Consider the following 16,268-nt stretch of genomic DNA (forward strand, 5'->3'; position numbering starts at 1 on the left):
CACTGTATATTCTGTATATTGCTGAAATGACAAACGTACTTGACTTGATATTTCTGAGTGACTGCCTTGAATACTTTTCCTCTCAACCTCAGATAAAATGCTGTTTTAGAGGCAGGTTACTTTATACGGAAGTGACAATATATGCAGTGGCTTTTCAGTTGTGTTCATTGTATCATAGTTTTTGGTCACAGTTTGTTAGCATCAGCAATCATTAGTGCTAATTAATGCCAGTATCCATTTATATATAAATTTTGGTTTATTTGTTTGTACATATTTCATTTTCAATTGTATCTCTGACAGATATCAGATTTATTTGTTGTCCTCAGTCGCAGATCCAACCTCTGTTACATCAAGGTGGCTTTCAGCTTCGTTTCACTAAGGACGTACCCGAAAGTACCAAGTGCCCTTAATATAGTTTAATAAAAAGGTCAAGCTGTTTGAGGATGCATCTAGTCCCCTCTGAAACATACTAGTCTGCCAGCTTTCGATATCGCAAAATCTTTTTTTGTGCTATTTTTTCTTTCAGTTTTGGGTCATTTTTGTAAGCTGTCCTTGACTTGTTCTTCTTCATTGAGCTTCCAGTGCGTGTTATACATTCCCGATCGTACACCAGCTTTCATGTTGCACATACCGCAATAATTGACCAGGTCAAAGAATAAAAGGTGTTTTGCAGGACTAAAAAAGGCTAGATGTTAACACTTGGACGTGATCGGCCCAGCACCATCACGCAAACCCGTCTTGTTTGGAAGGAGCCAGCCTCTGCATAGGAAGGTGGTCTTTCAGCATTTTCTTTTAGTGTTTTTATCACTTTTTTCTTTCCTGTCATTGAAGAGTGGGCCAAATCTGTATTTTAAGGTGACACAGGTGAAATCACCCTGGAAAAGTATCAGTCATCTTCACAGGGTCTTGCCTGGAGACATGCTGGCAGAAAAAAACAGGAAATCCTTCATATCACTGTGCGGAAATGGTACAGGAAGTGTGTTTTGTCCTGTTCGGATCCAAGCCATTAGAGATGAACAGGCTTGCTTGGCAGTTGCAGGTTAATGAAAATTCCCAGTGCATGATGTACCTGTTATTTGTCAGCCCGTTAACTGGTTCATATTGTCTTTGTTTAAAAGAATTTGCATAAATTAACTGAACACTGGATTTTAAGCTCATAAAAGGAATTTTTTTGTTTCGTAGTAAAAAGATTATGCAGAAAACGTAAAACATTGGGCTTTTATGTTCATGCAATGATGTTTCTCTTAGACCGGTAAGACTATGTGGAATAAGTCTGTCCGTGAAGTTTTGAAGTAAGGTCTATAGGGCTATGCTGGTTATTTTTTCTTGGTGAGTGTAAAAATCCAGATAATTGGGCCAGTGTAGGTTAGCGGTGCCACTGGAGTCACTGGGGTGCAGTAGTGGGTGTGAGCTGACCCCAGGAGACCTTCCAGCACTATAATGGTGTACAGACAGTTTCCATTTCCTCCCCTCTAAGTGCAGAAATGCATAAGCTCTGTGCCGACTTTGTTTCCCAAAAGTGGTTGGAAAAAATCTGTTGCTGCTATTTATGTTAAACACCCTTGTGAGGCAGCAGATAAGGTTCACTAACACAGTGCTCGTTTAAATACAGTGCAATGTGGTTAATTTGGCCAGAATCCTGTCAATTGTACAGTTAAATCTCTTCTCAAGCTTTGTGGTTTTTTTTAAAGGTCACAAAGGTTTGCCCTTGTTGATACAGTGGAGACAGGAGGTGGTTATGCAGCCATTTATTAACAAACTCAATCCAACCAAGGGAGATGCAGTGCAGACAGCAAAGGTGTTTCCCAAAGTGTCTGAGAATTACAAGGTTTTAACACCAGAGGTCTTAGTACCTCCTTGACAGCATCCCCCAGGTTGAGTTTGAGACCTGTGATTTATACCTTATTTATCTTCTGTGGGTTTATGCTCTGCCTTAATATAAAATATCCCTTTTCACCTCTTTCTGCAGCATTTCCCCCCAGCACCAGTTCCTCAAAAAAAAAAACAGCTACCCCCACGTTTTACTCCCATATGCGATTCTCAGCCATCTTTGCATGTTTGTGAAGTCTGTTCCAGGCGTCTCAGCTTATCCATGAATGTTACTTTTTCAAAGGCAGCAATCTTGGGGAGCTGCATGTTGTATTATATCAAACATTATATCAACCGGGGGATGGTGGCAACTGTGAAACTTGCTGACCTGTAACTTTGACAGCGTGGAGTTCATTGCCCAAGATGTAGTGAAATTCCTTGTAGTACCCCAGCGTAGAGCTGAGCGGTATGACCAAAAATTTGTCACAGTATTTTATATTAACTGCATTATTCACTTAGTTTAATCATTTTCAGGTGCTTTATTGGGAGAGAGTGTGGCTTAAAGTGAGGAATGCCTTAATTTCAGATGTGCATAATTATTAAACAGATTTTTGCTGCTGGAAAAATTGGCCGAAGGAGACCTAACAGAAGAAAAAAAGACAAAAAATAGTTAACTGGCTTCATGGGGCTACAAAACTATTGAAATTGCAAAGGTACTGAGTCGTGATCACCTGACAGTCAAAAGATTATTGAGCATGAGACCACAAAGATGCAAAAAGCATGTTGAGAAGAAATTATGCAAATTAACAACCAGAGACTTAAGAAGAATTAAACAGGAAGTATGCAGGAACCCTTTAGCGTCAAGTGCCACCATCTTTCAGAAATGTAAACTTCCTTTACTCGGCAGAAGTACAAGGTGCAAAGTGCTTCGCATGATTGGCAGGGTCAGAAAGGCAGAAAAACAGCCTCCTTTGAATAAAAGTCACACGCAGAAGCGTCAAGAATGGGCAAAGAAAGATATGAAGACCTTTTTCAAAGGTTTTGTGGATAGATGAGATGAATGACCCTGGATGGACCGGATGGGTTGGACCATTTCAGATGGAAGACGGCTTGAAAACGAACTGCAGAAACTAATGCACGTTCCTTGAGGACACCTTCCTCAAGCAGTGGTACCAGAAGCCAGCATCATTCAAAAAGTCCATGATGCTGATGCAAGAAAATTTCCTTCGTCTCATGCATCGAAGTTGCTGGCCAACAAAAGGTTCAAAGATAGTAAAGCGATGACTTGACCCCCCCTTGCTCACCTGATCTGAGCCCAATAGAAACCCTGTGGGCCTTGCTAAAGAGGGAGATCTACAGGCAAGCAAAGCAGTACACATTACTGAACAGCTTGTGGGAAGTTGTCTCGGACACTTCATCAAAATTAGGCGCATTCACATATAAATCTGACAGGATCAATGGATAATAGGCTAATGCAAGTGTTGGAAAAGAAAGGTGGCTATATTGTTTTATAGTTATAGCTATATTGTTTGTATAGTTTTTTCGCCACTCAGTGGGAGTGAGCACAGTGATTTCTGCCTGCTGTGACGTCATGGGCATACCCTTTACAGTACAAGGAGCGTAAGAAAATTGGATGAATGACGGAGGGTGATTATATTTTATGCTTTTAACAAAAACCAGTAGGACAGCGATTAGTGATCTTTGGGGGGGGGGGAGAAGATTTGAAAGGTGGAAGTATCGTTTAGTGGGAAATCTCACTAAACAAAGCACGCGCAATTTTGCGAGACAATGCATATAATATGAAAAAAGCAATGGATGATTTGGGAGTTGCTAGCTTGGACTGTTTTGCACCCTCGCTACAGCTTGTGATACACGAGGGGCTGCTGTTGCAGTGACCTGTAAGTGACGCTGTTACCAGTGGGAGAAACTTTGTTTGACATTTTCAGCATCCTCATATTCAGCATATCCTCACTTGGAAGATATTCAAACTGAACTGCAAATGCCTCAAACGCTTAAAACAAGATGTACAAACGAGGTGGGACAGTATGTTACAGATGTCTCTAGTAGCATAATTTTAAAGATTTTTTTAGGATATATCGTGTGTTTATGTGTTTATACAAAAGTAAGAGGAGCTCTTGTATCGGAACAGAAAATATGTGGATGGACCCATCCCCAAGTATAATTTATATTCTTTCAGTTTTGTTTTTTTTGTGCTATTTGTTTCTGTTCTTTTTATTATTATTATTATTATTTTTTTTTTTTTTTGAAAGAGTATTTTCTGACAATTTTTCATTCTCAGTATGGATAAATTTCTCTGTGTCCCAGTGAGCCTTCCTTTGTTGCTGATCTGTGAGGCTTGCCGGTGGTCTTCTGACATCACCACCACCTTTCTCTCTGCTGTTGCCCCAGAATCACTGTCACTACCGGGGCTATGTGCAGGATGTGGACGACTCCGCTGTGGCCCTCAGCATCTGCTCTGGTCTGAGGTAAGGGCTCCGCCGAGTGGGGTGGGAGGCGTGGCTATGTGTTCAGGCCTAAAAGGCACTTTTGCAGTCATGAGCCTCCAGCTGCCGCTGCTCTGCTCTGCAGTGCTGGGAGGGGGGCACCGGTCTGTACTTGCCATCCCTTTTTGCTCCAGCTAAGATCGTCAACCAGTTTCCAGCACAAAAGCAGCTAAACAGCACCATATTGACCAGTCTGGCAATGTGCGTAACTTGTGCCAGCGAGGCTTATTCGCTTTTTCTGGGTTTGTTATTCTGATGGGTGTGTGTTAAGCCATCAGGAAATCGGTATATGCAAGCTGAATATAAATAACACACGTTTCTCTAAATGCTTGTCCCAGTGTCTTACTGCTTGTGGCTTTGGATTAAACTTTAAGTACCTTTGAGGTCTTTGTTCGGTTTTCAGTACAACAGGAATCAAGGCGCTTGTCTAAACAGCCATCCTCTCCTAGTGTCCATGCGGCTGAACATGTATCATCTGGTGATTTACAGAGGAAGTTGTGGTCTGAAGCAGGGCCTGTTCATCATCTGGGATAATGGTACAGTGGGTCTTGTGAAACCCCTGGATTGCAGAGCCCTTAATGTGTCACATGCCCCCCAGCACATTAGGCAGAGGATTGTTTCCCAAAAATAAGGATCCTCCTCTGCACTAATCTCCTTGCATGATGGTTGAGTAAAGACTAATTTAAGTGCCTGAATGTGATTACAATGACTCGCTGATATAATTAGGTGCTGTTGTGTCTTTCATGTAGGTTCATTGCTTGGTGATGACAGTGGTTTTTTCATGTTAGCTGAATTACCTGTAGTTGACCACTAGAGGGACATCTAGCTCAGTCGGCCAGTATCTGTCAGTAATTGTCTGAAAACACCATAGGTTAGTGGTACAGTGAGGAAATTCATCTCCCATTAAGTGATCCTTACCATTTGATGGTGGACTCTGACATGACAGTGACACACGAGGGTTTGTGTGTGATTTAATCTATCATCTATGGTTATGACCTGGAAGAAAAAGATGTTTTGTCTACTGCGTGTACTTGTTCCATTTTTTGGGTCCATTTTAAAATATTTCATTTAAATGCAGCATATCAGCTGATGCTGTAAGGTGTATATATTCGTAATATCATATTCTCATTCATTATAATAGCATGTATTATATACACTGCCGTCCACAACTGTTGGCTCCCCTTTTCAAGATCAGTAAAAGGGGTTAGAAAAAATCCACATTTTGGTGAAGCAGCTTCATGTCACATTAAAAACAATTTGAAAAATCAAACCCTTTAATTAGAATAAATTTATTCAGAGAAAAGCAAATAATATATATATTTTTTAGCAAAAACACATGTGCTACAATTGTAGTTGCCCCGCATTGAAAACTTTGTACAACCTCCCCTTGCCAATAAACCAGCATTCGATCTTCTCCTATAAGATATCATAAGGTTGGGGCATACAGAGCATGGCGTCTGAGGAGACCAATCCTCTTCACAGAATCTCTCCAGGTCATTCGGACCCTAGGTCTCTCTTGTGAACTTTCTTGTTTTTATACTATATGTTTGTTTGTGTGGCCTCCTCGCTCCTGCTTACTAATGTAGAATGTATAAAAGGAAAGAGACTATTCACAAGAAAAAAAAAGAGGTTTTGTTTGGGAAATAGTCGCTCACCAGTCACCCGGTCAGTATGACTCAGGTGCTATTAGGAGTGAACTTGCGCGTCTTTCCGATATGTGAGTATTAAAACGATGAGTGTGAGGAAATGACTGTTTCTTCACCAAAAACATATTGCCTCAGTGCTGAATCTAAGCAGCCTGTATGACCCCTCCCCCCTCCCCCTGCAGAGGCATGCTTCACTTGCCTGGCGTCAGCTATGGGATCGAGCCTCTGGAGGAGTCCTCCAGCTTCCAGCACTTAGTGTACCGGCTGGAAGACGTGCAGGGTGAGCCTCTGGTGTGTGGGACACTCCCTGAAGACCAAGAGCATGACCTGCATGCCGAGCAGATTCACAAGCTCCATGCGCCCTCTAGTGGCCCCCTGCCCCGGGTAAGTCACACGCATTCAGCCCCGCTCATCCTAGTACCCCCATCCCACTAATGTCCCTTGTTGCCCTCGGTTACAGAGGAAGCGGGCCGTGCTCCAACAGACCCACTACGTAGAGCTCTTCTTGGTGGTGGACAATGATAGGGTGAGCATGGGATTTTTATTCCCATCAGTGGGAAGCAGAGAGTCAGTCATCCATCATTTTCTAAAAAGTCAGGTCCCTCCTTTCTCTTTTGCAGTTTAACTTCCGAAACAGGAACCAGACAGTGGTGCGGGAAGAAATGGTCGAGCTCGCCAACTATATAGACGGCGTGAGTCCATTTTGAGTGCATTGTTAATTATCATTCTAAGTTTTAATAAAATGTTCTGAATCACTTTCCCAGTGAACCCTGCATTGATTGCATTAATTGCTATTCAGCAATGGCTCAGCGGGTTAGGCCTCGGTAGCTGTGATTGGAAGGTTGTGAGTTTGAGCCCCAGCCTTGGTAAATAGTCGTATCTATGCTGGGTCCCTGAGCAAGGATCTTAACCTTCTGATATACATTACATTGTGAGGACCAAATGTCCTCACAATGTGATAAAAACCTGTTGTTTTGACATTGTGGGGATGATTTTTTCAGTTCCCACAAAAGGAAATTCAATTACCTAAAAATCGGTGACTGCATTGAAACACGAAAAATGCCAAAAGTCTCATATTTAGTTTGGTTATAAGATATAATTATAAACGTGTGTGTGTGTGTGTGTGTGTGTGTGTGTGTGTGTGTGTGTGTGTGTGTGTGTGTATGTATGCATGTGTATCAAAGGAGAGCACGATGGGGTTTGCTAGCAGAAGCATTCCAATATTCCTGTGCAAATAAAGGATCATGGCCGACTCCTCCCTCAGCACTCCTTAGTATAGTAGTATAACCTGTATTGTAGTGCATATGTAGTATAATGTCTGCATGTCACATGTCTCTCTGCACTACCCCCCCCCCCGTCTTATGTCAGATGTATAAGGCCTTAAACATCAGGATTGTGCTGGTGGGACTGGAGATCTGGAACCAGGGCAACCAGATCAGTACAGACGGCAGCGCAGGTGAGGTGCTGCATCGTTTCGTGCAGTGGAAGCAGCGGGACCTGTTGCCACGGCGCCGACACGACAGCGCCCAGCTCATCCTGTGAGTGCAGGGCATGCGCCCCCCCCCCCCCGCTGCCGCTCCCCCTCCCCACGGCGTGTCCTTCTGCCCGTTCTCTGATCGGCCCACCTGTGCTACCCCCCAGGAAGAAGGGCTTCGGGAGCACGGCCGGGATGGCCTATGTTGGCACGGTTTGCTCACAGAGCCTCGGCGGGGGCATCAATGTGGTGGGTGGGCCGTCTCTTCTAACCTGTGTGTGCTGAGGTGGTCTGCTTCTCTTCCCTCCTGATATTTCCATAATAATAACCTTTTATAACAGAAGCCCTTTGCCGTGCGAATTTCGGCCGGCTACTGTAGTTCCTTCCTGCGGTCCAAAGACATACAGCTGCATTTTGGTGCCTGTTTGAGTGTTTGAAGGTGCTCCCCAGCAGTGGATGAACATTTGAATGTGGATGGATGACTGGACATTGGACTCTTTTCTTTGCTTAGGTGATGTCGCGGTAACTTTCGACATCTCGCCGCCTGGATTTGTGATGATGTCGTTCCACATCTTAACAGTACTTTCGCTCTCTTGCATTTCCTTTGCGCTTCCACAGTTCAGCAACGTGAACACGCAGCAGTTCGCGTCCATCGTGGCCCACGAGTTGGGCCACAACCTGGGCATGAGTCATGATGACGGGCGGGGGTGCCACTGCGCTGTGTCCAGCTGCATCATGAACTCCGGGGCAACGTGAGTGCAGCCGTTACCACCGTCCTCAGCGCCACCTCTTCATTTCCTTGGTATCCAGTCAGCTAACGGCCCGAAATCTCGGCCCTCCTGCCTCCAGCGGTTCACGCAACTTCAGCAGCTGCAGCGCCGACGACTTCGAGAAGCTGATACTGGGCAGCAGGGGTCGCTGTCTGCTGAACTCCCCCCGTCCGGAGGAGGCCTACAGCACCCCCTACTGCGGGAACAAGCTGGTGGACGTGGGGGAGGAGTGCGACTGTGGCACGGAAGTGGTGAGGGGTGCGGGGGACGGGAGGGGGAGGTTTGTGAAACGGGCTCGGAAACGTGTGAAGTACATAATCTGGTTGACGAAAATGCTACGCGTGTAGCAGGACAATGTTGGAGCCACATGGCTACAGCGTTTAGGCTCCTAGCCTAGACGTGAGCCAGCACGACGACGCACAGCCTAGCACTGGCGTATCAGCTCCATATAAGGGTAAAGGCAAGAACGAGCTTCGAAGGTGCCTTTTCTGTACTGACCAATCATTTGTCCTCCACTCTTCATGTAGGAGTGCAAGAACGATCCCTGCTGTGAACCCAAGACATGCAAGCTCAAATCCTGGGCACAGTGCGCTGATGGGGCGTGCTGCAAAAACTGCCGGGTAAATCCCCTCCTCCCCCTACAGGGGGCTCCCTCTACACAACACCTTCCAGAGGCAGGATGACTTGGCAGATTGTCATCCATTCTGAATCCCATTGTTATTTATAGCAGAAGCTTAGCCTACCAGATCTCCGCCCTGTACCACCCTTCCTTCTGCCGTCTTGCTTTGTCTTAGTTCCTTTCGGCCGGCTCCATGTGCCGGGCTACCAATGACGAGTGCGACCTGCCTGAGTACTGCAACGGCACGTCCTCGGTGTGCCAGAGTGACAGCTACAAGAAAAACGGGCACCAGTGCAGAAGCGGAACAGCCTACTGCTACAACGGGAAGTGCAAGCACTATGATGGACAGTGTCAGGCAATTTTCGGCCCAAGTGAGTTGGTCTTCCTGGAATACAAGTCCACTGTGGATAGCCTTCATCCAAAATCTACCAAAAACATATTAAATTACTTTCCTAAAATAAATTACTTCTTGCCCATTTGACTTCCTCTCCCGGACCCTTGAGGATGGTTCCTCCCAAGGTTTCTTCCTTCTAGGGAGTTTTTCCTTGCTACTGTCATCACTGGGTTCTCACTGGGGGCTTTGGGCAGGGATAATATAAAGCGCTTTTAGACAATGTAATGTGAAAATGCGCTATACAAATAAAATTGAACTGAATTACTTAGCTACTGATTATTCTCAATCTGATACTCTAATAATAAGCAAAATATCAATGATGTAATAGCATTAATTAACCTTGTATTATGCTCAGTTATTGTGTTGTAAATTTTCTATTATAATAGCAGTATTTTACACACAAGTCGTCACAAAGCACTTGGCTGTCGGGATTTGAGTCCTCCGCAGTGCCTAATACCCCATTGTTTTCTCCTGTAGTTAATCACTGTCATTTTCAAAACTTGCACTTGAGTGCCCTCTGCTGTAGAGTCACTGTAGTGGGGGGGGAAAAAAGTTCCAGGTAGACAATGGAGCATATCAGACTTGCCCTCCTGACCTGTGTGTGTGTGTGTGTGTGTGTGTGTGTGTGTGTGTGTGTGTGCGCGCTCAGAGGCCAAGGCTGCCCCGGAGGTATGCTTTCACCACGTCAATCTGATGGGAGACCGCTTCGGGAACTGCGGCTTCCAGGGGAACAGCTACAAGAAGTGCGCAAGCAGGTCAGTTTGCCAAGAGAGCATTACACACTTCCCCCCAATGTATAAACCGGTGGCCCCCCTTTATGGCAGCTATGGATACAACCCCCCCCCCCCCCTTACCGCAGCACCCCCTCTGTTCTCTGCAGCAATGCCATGTGTGGAAAGCTGCAGTGTGAGAATGTGCAGATGGGAACCATCTTTGGCATCGAACCCTCCTTCATCCAAACGCCAGCCGGTGGGACCAAGTGCTGGGGCGTGGATTTCCAACTGGGCTCCGATGTCCCTGACCCAGGCATGGTGAACGAGGGCACCATATGTGCGGAAAACAAGGTAGGACACAGCCAGTGGCGGATGGAAGGCTCCTTTCCCCTTCTTTCTGTCCCTGTAATATGAGATCACTCAGTCCGTTGTGACACTGCCTGTGATCGGAAGGTTGCTGGTTCAAGTCCCATGGCTGGCACAGTTTCACTGTTCGGCCCTTGAGCGATGCCCTTAACCCCAGTCACTGCAGGGACTGTCTAATCCTGATTCCTTAAAATGTACACTGCTTTGGGTAAAAGTATCTGTTACATAAATAAAATGTTACATGTAATGACTTTGCCATGGCCATTTGGGCTCCAGTGAAAAAACTCCAGTGAAATTTGGTGCTTGCTTTGTTTTCCTCAGGTGTGCTTGAATTACGAATGTGTAAGTGCCGATCTACTGAAATACGACTGCGACACCCAACAGAAATGCCACGGCCATGGGGTACGTACTGCTGCTCAAAACACCGCCCTGTCGTTTAGCGTTAAACTCGCTACCCTTTGTGTCACAAACGGTGGCTCTACTTAAAGCTAACTGACTGCTATGGATTTTGGGCCTTTAATGTAGGACTTGTCCCTTCTCCTGTAGGTGTGCAACAGCAATAATAACTGTCACTGTGACGACGGCTGGGCCCCCTCCGACTGCAAGAACAGAGGCTACGGGGGGAGCGTGGACAGCGGCCCCACATGGAACGGTAAGGAAGGGAGGGGTCCCTTCGCTGCGGAGCTCTCGCAGTACAGGCTGAGTCACTCACACCTACTCCCGCCGTCCGCCTCCCCTCATCCGAGTACCGGAGGGGGCGTTGCGACACCGCAGCGGCTGCGTAGGCGCGTCGTTCATCCACACACTAACCCCGCCTCCTCCCTGTAGACAAGGACACCTCGACACGGGATGGCCTGCTGGTCTTCTTTTTCCTGGTGCTCCCAATGCTAGTCCTGGGGGTCTACGTCTATCTGAAGAGGGATGCACTACGGAGGCGATTCTGCAGGTGAGTATAGTCAGGGAGCACGGCTTGGGAAACAGGTGTCAAGTTCTTGCCAGGGTCTCACAGCTCGACCAGGAACATCTCTCCAAGTGAGAAGTAACCCCAACGTGGTTGATCTCCAGGTCTGTATAAGACTCAACTGCCCCTACAGTTATGCAAGGGCCAAAGACATTGACTTAATCCACCCAGTACACCCCTTATCTAAGACATTCTTTTCAAGCTAAATATCTTGGAGAAGAGGCACATGGTCCTTCAGCCTGTCAACATGGAGCTGTGTACCGAAAGGACATGTTAAGCAGATATTGTAGTTTTGACTTGACCCATTGTCTGAGCTCTCAGGCCAAACTTGCCTGTGAGCAAAGTCAATCCTGTCCTTGCTGCTTGAACTTCTCAGTGCTCTGACTTGACACAGCGTGACAGCGCTCTCTTCTGCCACCAGGGGCAGCAGCGGTAGAAACAGCAGAGGTGCGGCAAACAGCAACCGGAGATCCCCCCAGAGGAACACCCCGGGCAATATCGTCAAGGATGGAGTGAGTGAACCGAGCGTAACCCTTTAACCCAGTTAATGCATTATGTTCTCCATGAACTCCCCTATGGAACAGCCACACAAAACGAGGTCAGCTGCTAGCATATCCAACATTAAAGGCAGACAAAAGCCATTGTCCTCTGCCTTATGATTTAAAGTTCCATATGCTTATCTGTACATGAAGTTCTCCAAGGAGGTTCCTGTCTACTGATTAATGTTTAATTAATGAATTAACCAATCAGATGTAATTTGTCAATTTAGCTCGTTTTGTGGAAGTCACTGGTAAATTGTTTACAGTTTGCATAGAGTAAACTGTAAAATGTTCTTTATGGAGTGTCCATTAGTCGAATGCTGTTTGAGACCATGTGTTTACAGTTTCACCTTTAACTAAAATGCAGACAAAATTTGTAGTAATGACTGAGTTTTTCCCCCTTCTTTTCTATGATGAAAGCATCAAGCTCAGTTGTTACCATCCCAGGAGGTAAATGATATGTGTACATGCATATATTCATATAACCATTTCTGCTGCTTGGAAGATCTGGTTCCACTTTTCTGTCTGCTTCTCCAGTGGGCTGCAGGATCGAGCCACAAGACCCCTCCATTAAAATCATCACCTTGCAGGCGATTTGGGCAGAACCTTCCTGTCCTGTTGGCGCGCTGCATAAAATTCTGAGATTTTAAAAAGAAATGGAGCTTAATAGTGGCTAGTGTAATCTGAAGCTCGTAACTAGCAGGGGTTTTGGGAGCATTGGGCTGGATTCAGACTAAGCAGCGCTTCATTCCTGTCAGTGGTTATGTACCCGGGAATAGGAGTTGTAGTTGGAGGCTTTGGTCTCTGCTTGCATGCTTCTAGGGCTATTAGGAGGAGCTTGCTCTTCGTGCTTTTTCCTGTGGCGGGCCTCATTTCCCTTTCACCAATGAAGGACATCGCAACTTCTTCAGTCCTTTCCCACAAATCTTGCATTGATTTAAGTCTGAATAGCCAGGATTCCTGGAAACTCCAGAATCGCTGGTGTTGATCTGTATCAGTCATACGCTGAGGCATCTACCCATTGCATCTCCTGTTGTGCTATATGTTCTTCCTCGCGCTCTTTTTTTGCATGTTCTTATGTTCAGGAGGACTGTTCTTGATCACATGGGGTCCAACATAATGCTGAGAGTGCCTTTTCCCATGAATTTGGAACCATTCTTTGTGAACCCTAACACACGTACACCGATGGCTGTTGCCCTTGTGCCCTTTCTGTGTAGGTTGTGCAGACCAACAGAACAGCATCCGTGCCAAGCTATGCCCCACCTCCACGACGTCCACAGTAAGAACCCCCCTCCGTCTGCCGTTCACAGGAATGGGCTTTAGCATGTGACCTGTTCTCTTCACTTCTTCCCACAGACCACCTATGAAAACGCAACTCGTGCCTCAAAGACATGCTCCCCCACCTCCACTGTAATCACAGTTGCTGCCCGTGGGGGTGGTTTAACACACTCTTCCCGCACACATTTGGGTTGGCAGTCACTCAGAGACCACTTGGCAACTGAGCACCGAGTGCAATAAGGAGCTGCACTGTCGACGAAAATCGCAGAACTTCGGCCACTTGATGACCTGGTATGGCCTTAAGTGCAAGAAATCGTACCTACGTAATAAGACCGCTGCAAACTACTACCCCATACTACCGTTGGAATGTGAAAATATGTGATTAGCACTTAAGTTAGTAGTACAGGGGAATAATCCATCTTGTGTATTATGTACTATTATTGTATGTGTGTTTTTCATAATTGTGTCTTTTTAAAATCTTTTTAATGAGCTTTTTAAAGTACCACTGGTTCTGCACTGGCTTGACTGAGGTCCAGCGTACAGACATACCAGTCACAACATTGCTGCACTTTGATGTCCCAGAGTACAATGCTGTTTTCTTTATATAAAATTATGCCAGATCAATTCCTGCTGTTATACTTCCTTAAATGTTGTTTTTTTTTTTTTTTGCTCAGGTTTCAACATCAAATTTTGATTTAAATTTAAAATAAAGCCTTAATATAACAGATTACCCTACATTCTTGAACATAAATGCTCTGTTTTGTCTCACAACAGTGCTACATTCATGAGATTCAGGTTTGTTTGAACTACTGTATATTTATACATTGTTTTAAGCAGACTGTCTGTCTCTTGGATTGGACCAAAAGCCACGAAACCTTGTCCACTATCATACAGATAACGAGAGACAAATGAACGCTGAAATAAATGCTTTTTTAGACACATTTTCACATCTTGTGCTTCCATCATAAAACCCACACTTAACAGATCAGACCTGAAGATGCACTATTTATGAAAAACCTTTGGTCATTTATTCTCATCAGGGGTGGGCACAGCTGTCCAAAAAGTTATCTTCATTAACTGCTAATCCACTAACTCCAAAATTTTAATTCAATAACACTACACCGATTAAACCAGTAAAAAAAATTAGCAGAAGCTAATGATAACCACTAACCAGCAACTTTTATTATATGAATTTAGTTTCAATTTGGTATTGGGTTCTGAAACCTTTAAAAATATCAGATGAAATTTGAACCTGTTTAGGAATTTAGTTACACGGGGCTGGAGTGATTACCTGGGGATGTTTAGGATTAACCTAATTTGTGATTGTTAATTTATTCCAGACACTGCAGAATGCAGGAGTCCTTTTCCATGACTGGCCCATGCTGACATTTTGCCCTTTGTAGACCACAAACAGCTTCGCTAACATTGCACTGTTCACCCAGAACTAGGAATGAGGGTCTTGGCTTTAGTGGTCTACGGCTCTGTCAATCAGAACCTAGAAAATAATCAGGGGCCGAAGCAGGATAACTTCTTGGCTAGCCAGATAACTTGTATTTAACATAACATCGGCTAAATGTAAGTGTACGAAGATAAAGTACATTTAAACTAGGGTACCAGAAATCTTACAAGTCATGCGACTATAAGCAAGAAATCCAGCTTCATGATACAGGCCCCAGTTTTCCGCTTAGTTCAGGGTACAACAGTTTAAATTGACTTATCTTCTTTCACTTACATTTAGCTCGGATTACGTTAAATACAGCAAGTTATTGACCAGTCACATCTTGTGTTTCCATGTAGTCAATCAACAGCATGTCAGACTGTTGCAGACAGACTCGCAGCAAACCGGAACAAATATGTGTGATTATAGGATTTACAAACATTTTTTACTAAACTAAATTTTGCGAACGCTGTTGGTCCACTAACGGTTTTCCAATTTAGTGGAAATGCTAATCTGCTAAGGAAAAATTTAGCAGTTCCCTTGAACAAAATATATTGAAATAAATCAAATGCTACTTTGACATATACTCTTGAATGTATCTAACTGAAATTAAATATTATTCAGTAGACTTTTATCATTCTTATATACATTTTGACAATTTTACCTGAGCTTCTCAAAAGGTACTAAGGAATTAATTATATAAATAGACGGATTTGTTATGATGCGACTTATGAGAGCACAGGTAATTCAAATTTCTTTATGTACACCACAGCTATTTTCAGTCATACCAGAATATACTGATCTATAATCGAGCTGCTTATACAATACAAGGTGATGGATGAACGTTAATATCTGTCATTATAACTTCTTGTACCTGTTGCATAACTTTCCTCCAGCCCATATACACATTTTGTATTGTTCATTCTAAAAAAATACCCAAGATACCTCATAGCTTAGTACTTTTATCATCTAATGTCACTTATTGTTTATTGAACTATATCTGTTTACTTACGAGACCAAGGCTGAAGATGCAGGATGTGGATACAAAAACACAAGGTTTAAAAGTATATGATGTTGTTATGCTTGCAAAAGCTCAGGCATTAACCAGCTCTGAAACTGCCAGTAAAACTGTAAATGAAGTTGCTGCCAGAATGATATTTTGAATGCACAAGGTACTGTCTGCTGGTTAACCATCAAAAGGACAACCATAAACCACCTCTTCTTGTTTTGGGGATATAGCAGGTTATATTTGTTAATAACAAAATGAGAGACATGATTGACAGAAATCTGGTATTAAATCATCAATTATCCTATCTTTTTATGATTTTTTGTAACTGTCTACCCAATAAAACTGATTCTATATGCTTTTTAGTAGAAACATACTTATACAGTAAGGGACATTTCAGTGCAATAAAAATATTACCTGTTGTGAAATTTCTTCAGATACCACTGCATTATATTTACTGGTGTTTCATTCGACCTTGCGGTCAATGTTGATACAAAGCTTATCCTAGGATGCCTATGGAACATTCTAGATGAAATGGCATATGGATGCATCCTGGTTAGATATCTCAGAATTCCTTTGCATGGTGGTAAGAAAAAACATGCAAATAAATGAAAGCACTGGATTCTTGGAGATAAATTAGAACCAAGCAAGCGCCACACACGTATTGTTTACTGTTTATTGTCTACTGAGGCCTGCGTGAAGGATGAATTACCTCACTGTGTGATTTTTTTTTTTACAGTGCTCAGTAGAG

General features: G+C 44.1%; 1 protein-coding gene across 3 annotated transcripts in view; it reads left to right on the top strand.

The window, feature by feature from the left end:
- The window catches only part of adam9 (ADAM metallopeptidase domain 9), a 30,777-nt gene extending 15,640 nt beyond the window's left edge, over window positions 1-15,137 (top strand). For 2 of the 3 annotated variants that reach the window (XM_048979390.1, XM_048979372.1), the window contains exons 5-23: window positions 4,219-4,295; window positions 6,142-6,343; window positions 6,420-6,485; window positions 6,580-6,651; window positions 7,328-7,497; window positions 7,601-7,682; window positions 8,052-8,185; window positions 8,283-8,454; window positions 8,731-8,823; window positions 8,998-9,193; window positions 9,866-9,971; window positions 10,097-10,280; window positions 10,617-10,697; window positions 10,842-10,947; window positions 11,124-11,241; window positions 11,678-11,768; window positions 12,216-12,245; window positions 13,013-13,074; window positions 13,152-15,137. In XM_048979390.1, the coding sequence (XP_048835347.1) occupies window positions 4,219-4,295; window positions 6,142-6,343; window positions 6,420-6,485; window positions 6,580-6,651; window positions 7,328-7,497; window positions 7,601-7,682; window positions 8,052-8,185; window positions 8,283-8,454; window positions 8,731-8,823; window positions 8,998-9,193; window positions 9,866-9,971; window positions 10,097-10,280; window positions 10,617-10,697; window positions 10,842-10,947; window positions 11,124-11,241; window positions 11,678-11,768; window positions 12,216-12,245; window positions 13,013-13,074; window positions 13,152-13,209 (2,100 nt within the window). In that variant the 3' untranslated portion in view covers window positions 13,210-15,137. The remainder of the gene's footprint in view (window positions 1-4,218; window positions 4,296-6,141; window positions 6,344-6,419; window positions 6,486-6,579; window positions 6,652-7,327; window positions 7,498-7,600; window positions 7,683-8,051; window positions 8,186-8,282; window positions 8,455-8,730; window positions 8,824-8,997; window positions 9,194-9,865; window positions 9,972-10,096; window positions 10,281-10,616; window positions 10,698-10,841; window positions 10,948-11,123; window positions 11,242-11,677; window positions 11,769-12,215; window positions 12,246-13,012; window positions 13,075-13,151) is intronic. The other variant, XM_048979382.1, reaches the window with a different exon arrangement.
- The last annotated feature ends 1,131 nt before the right edge of the window (window positions 15,138-16,268 follow it).

This window comes from Brienomyrus brachyistius, chromosome 2, assembly GCF_023856365.1.
Source record: "Brienomyrus brachyistius isolate T26 chromosome 2, BBRACH_0.4, whole genome shotgun sequence".
Lineage (NCBI taxonomy): Eukaryota > Metazoa > Chordata > Actinopteri > Osteoglossiformes > Mormyridae > Brienomyrus > Brienomyrus brachyistius.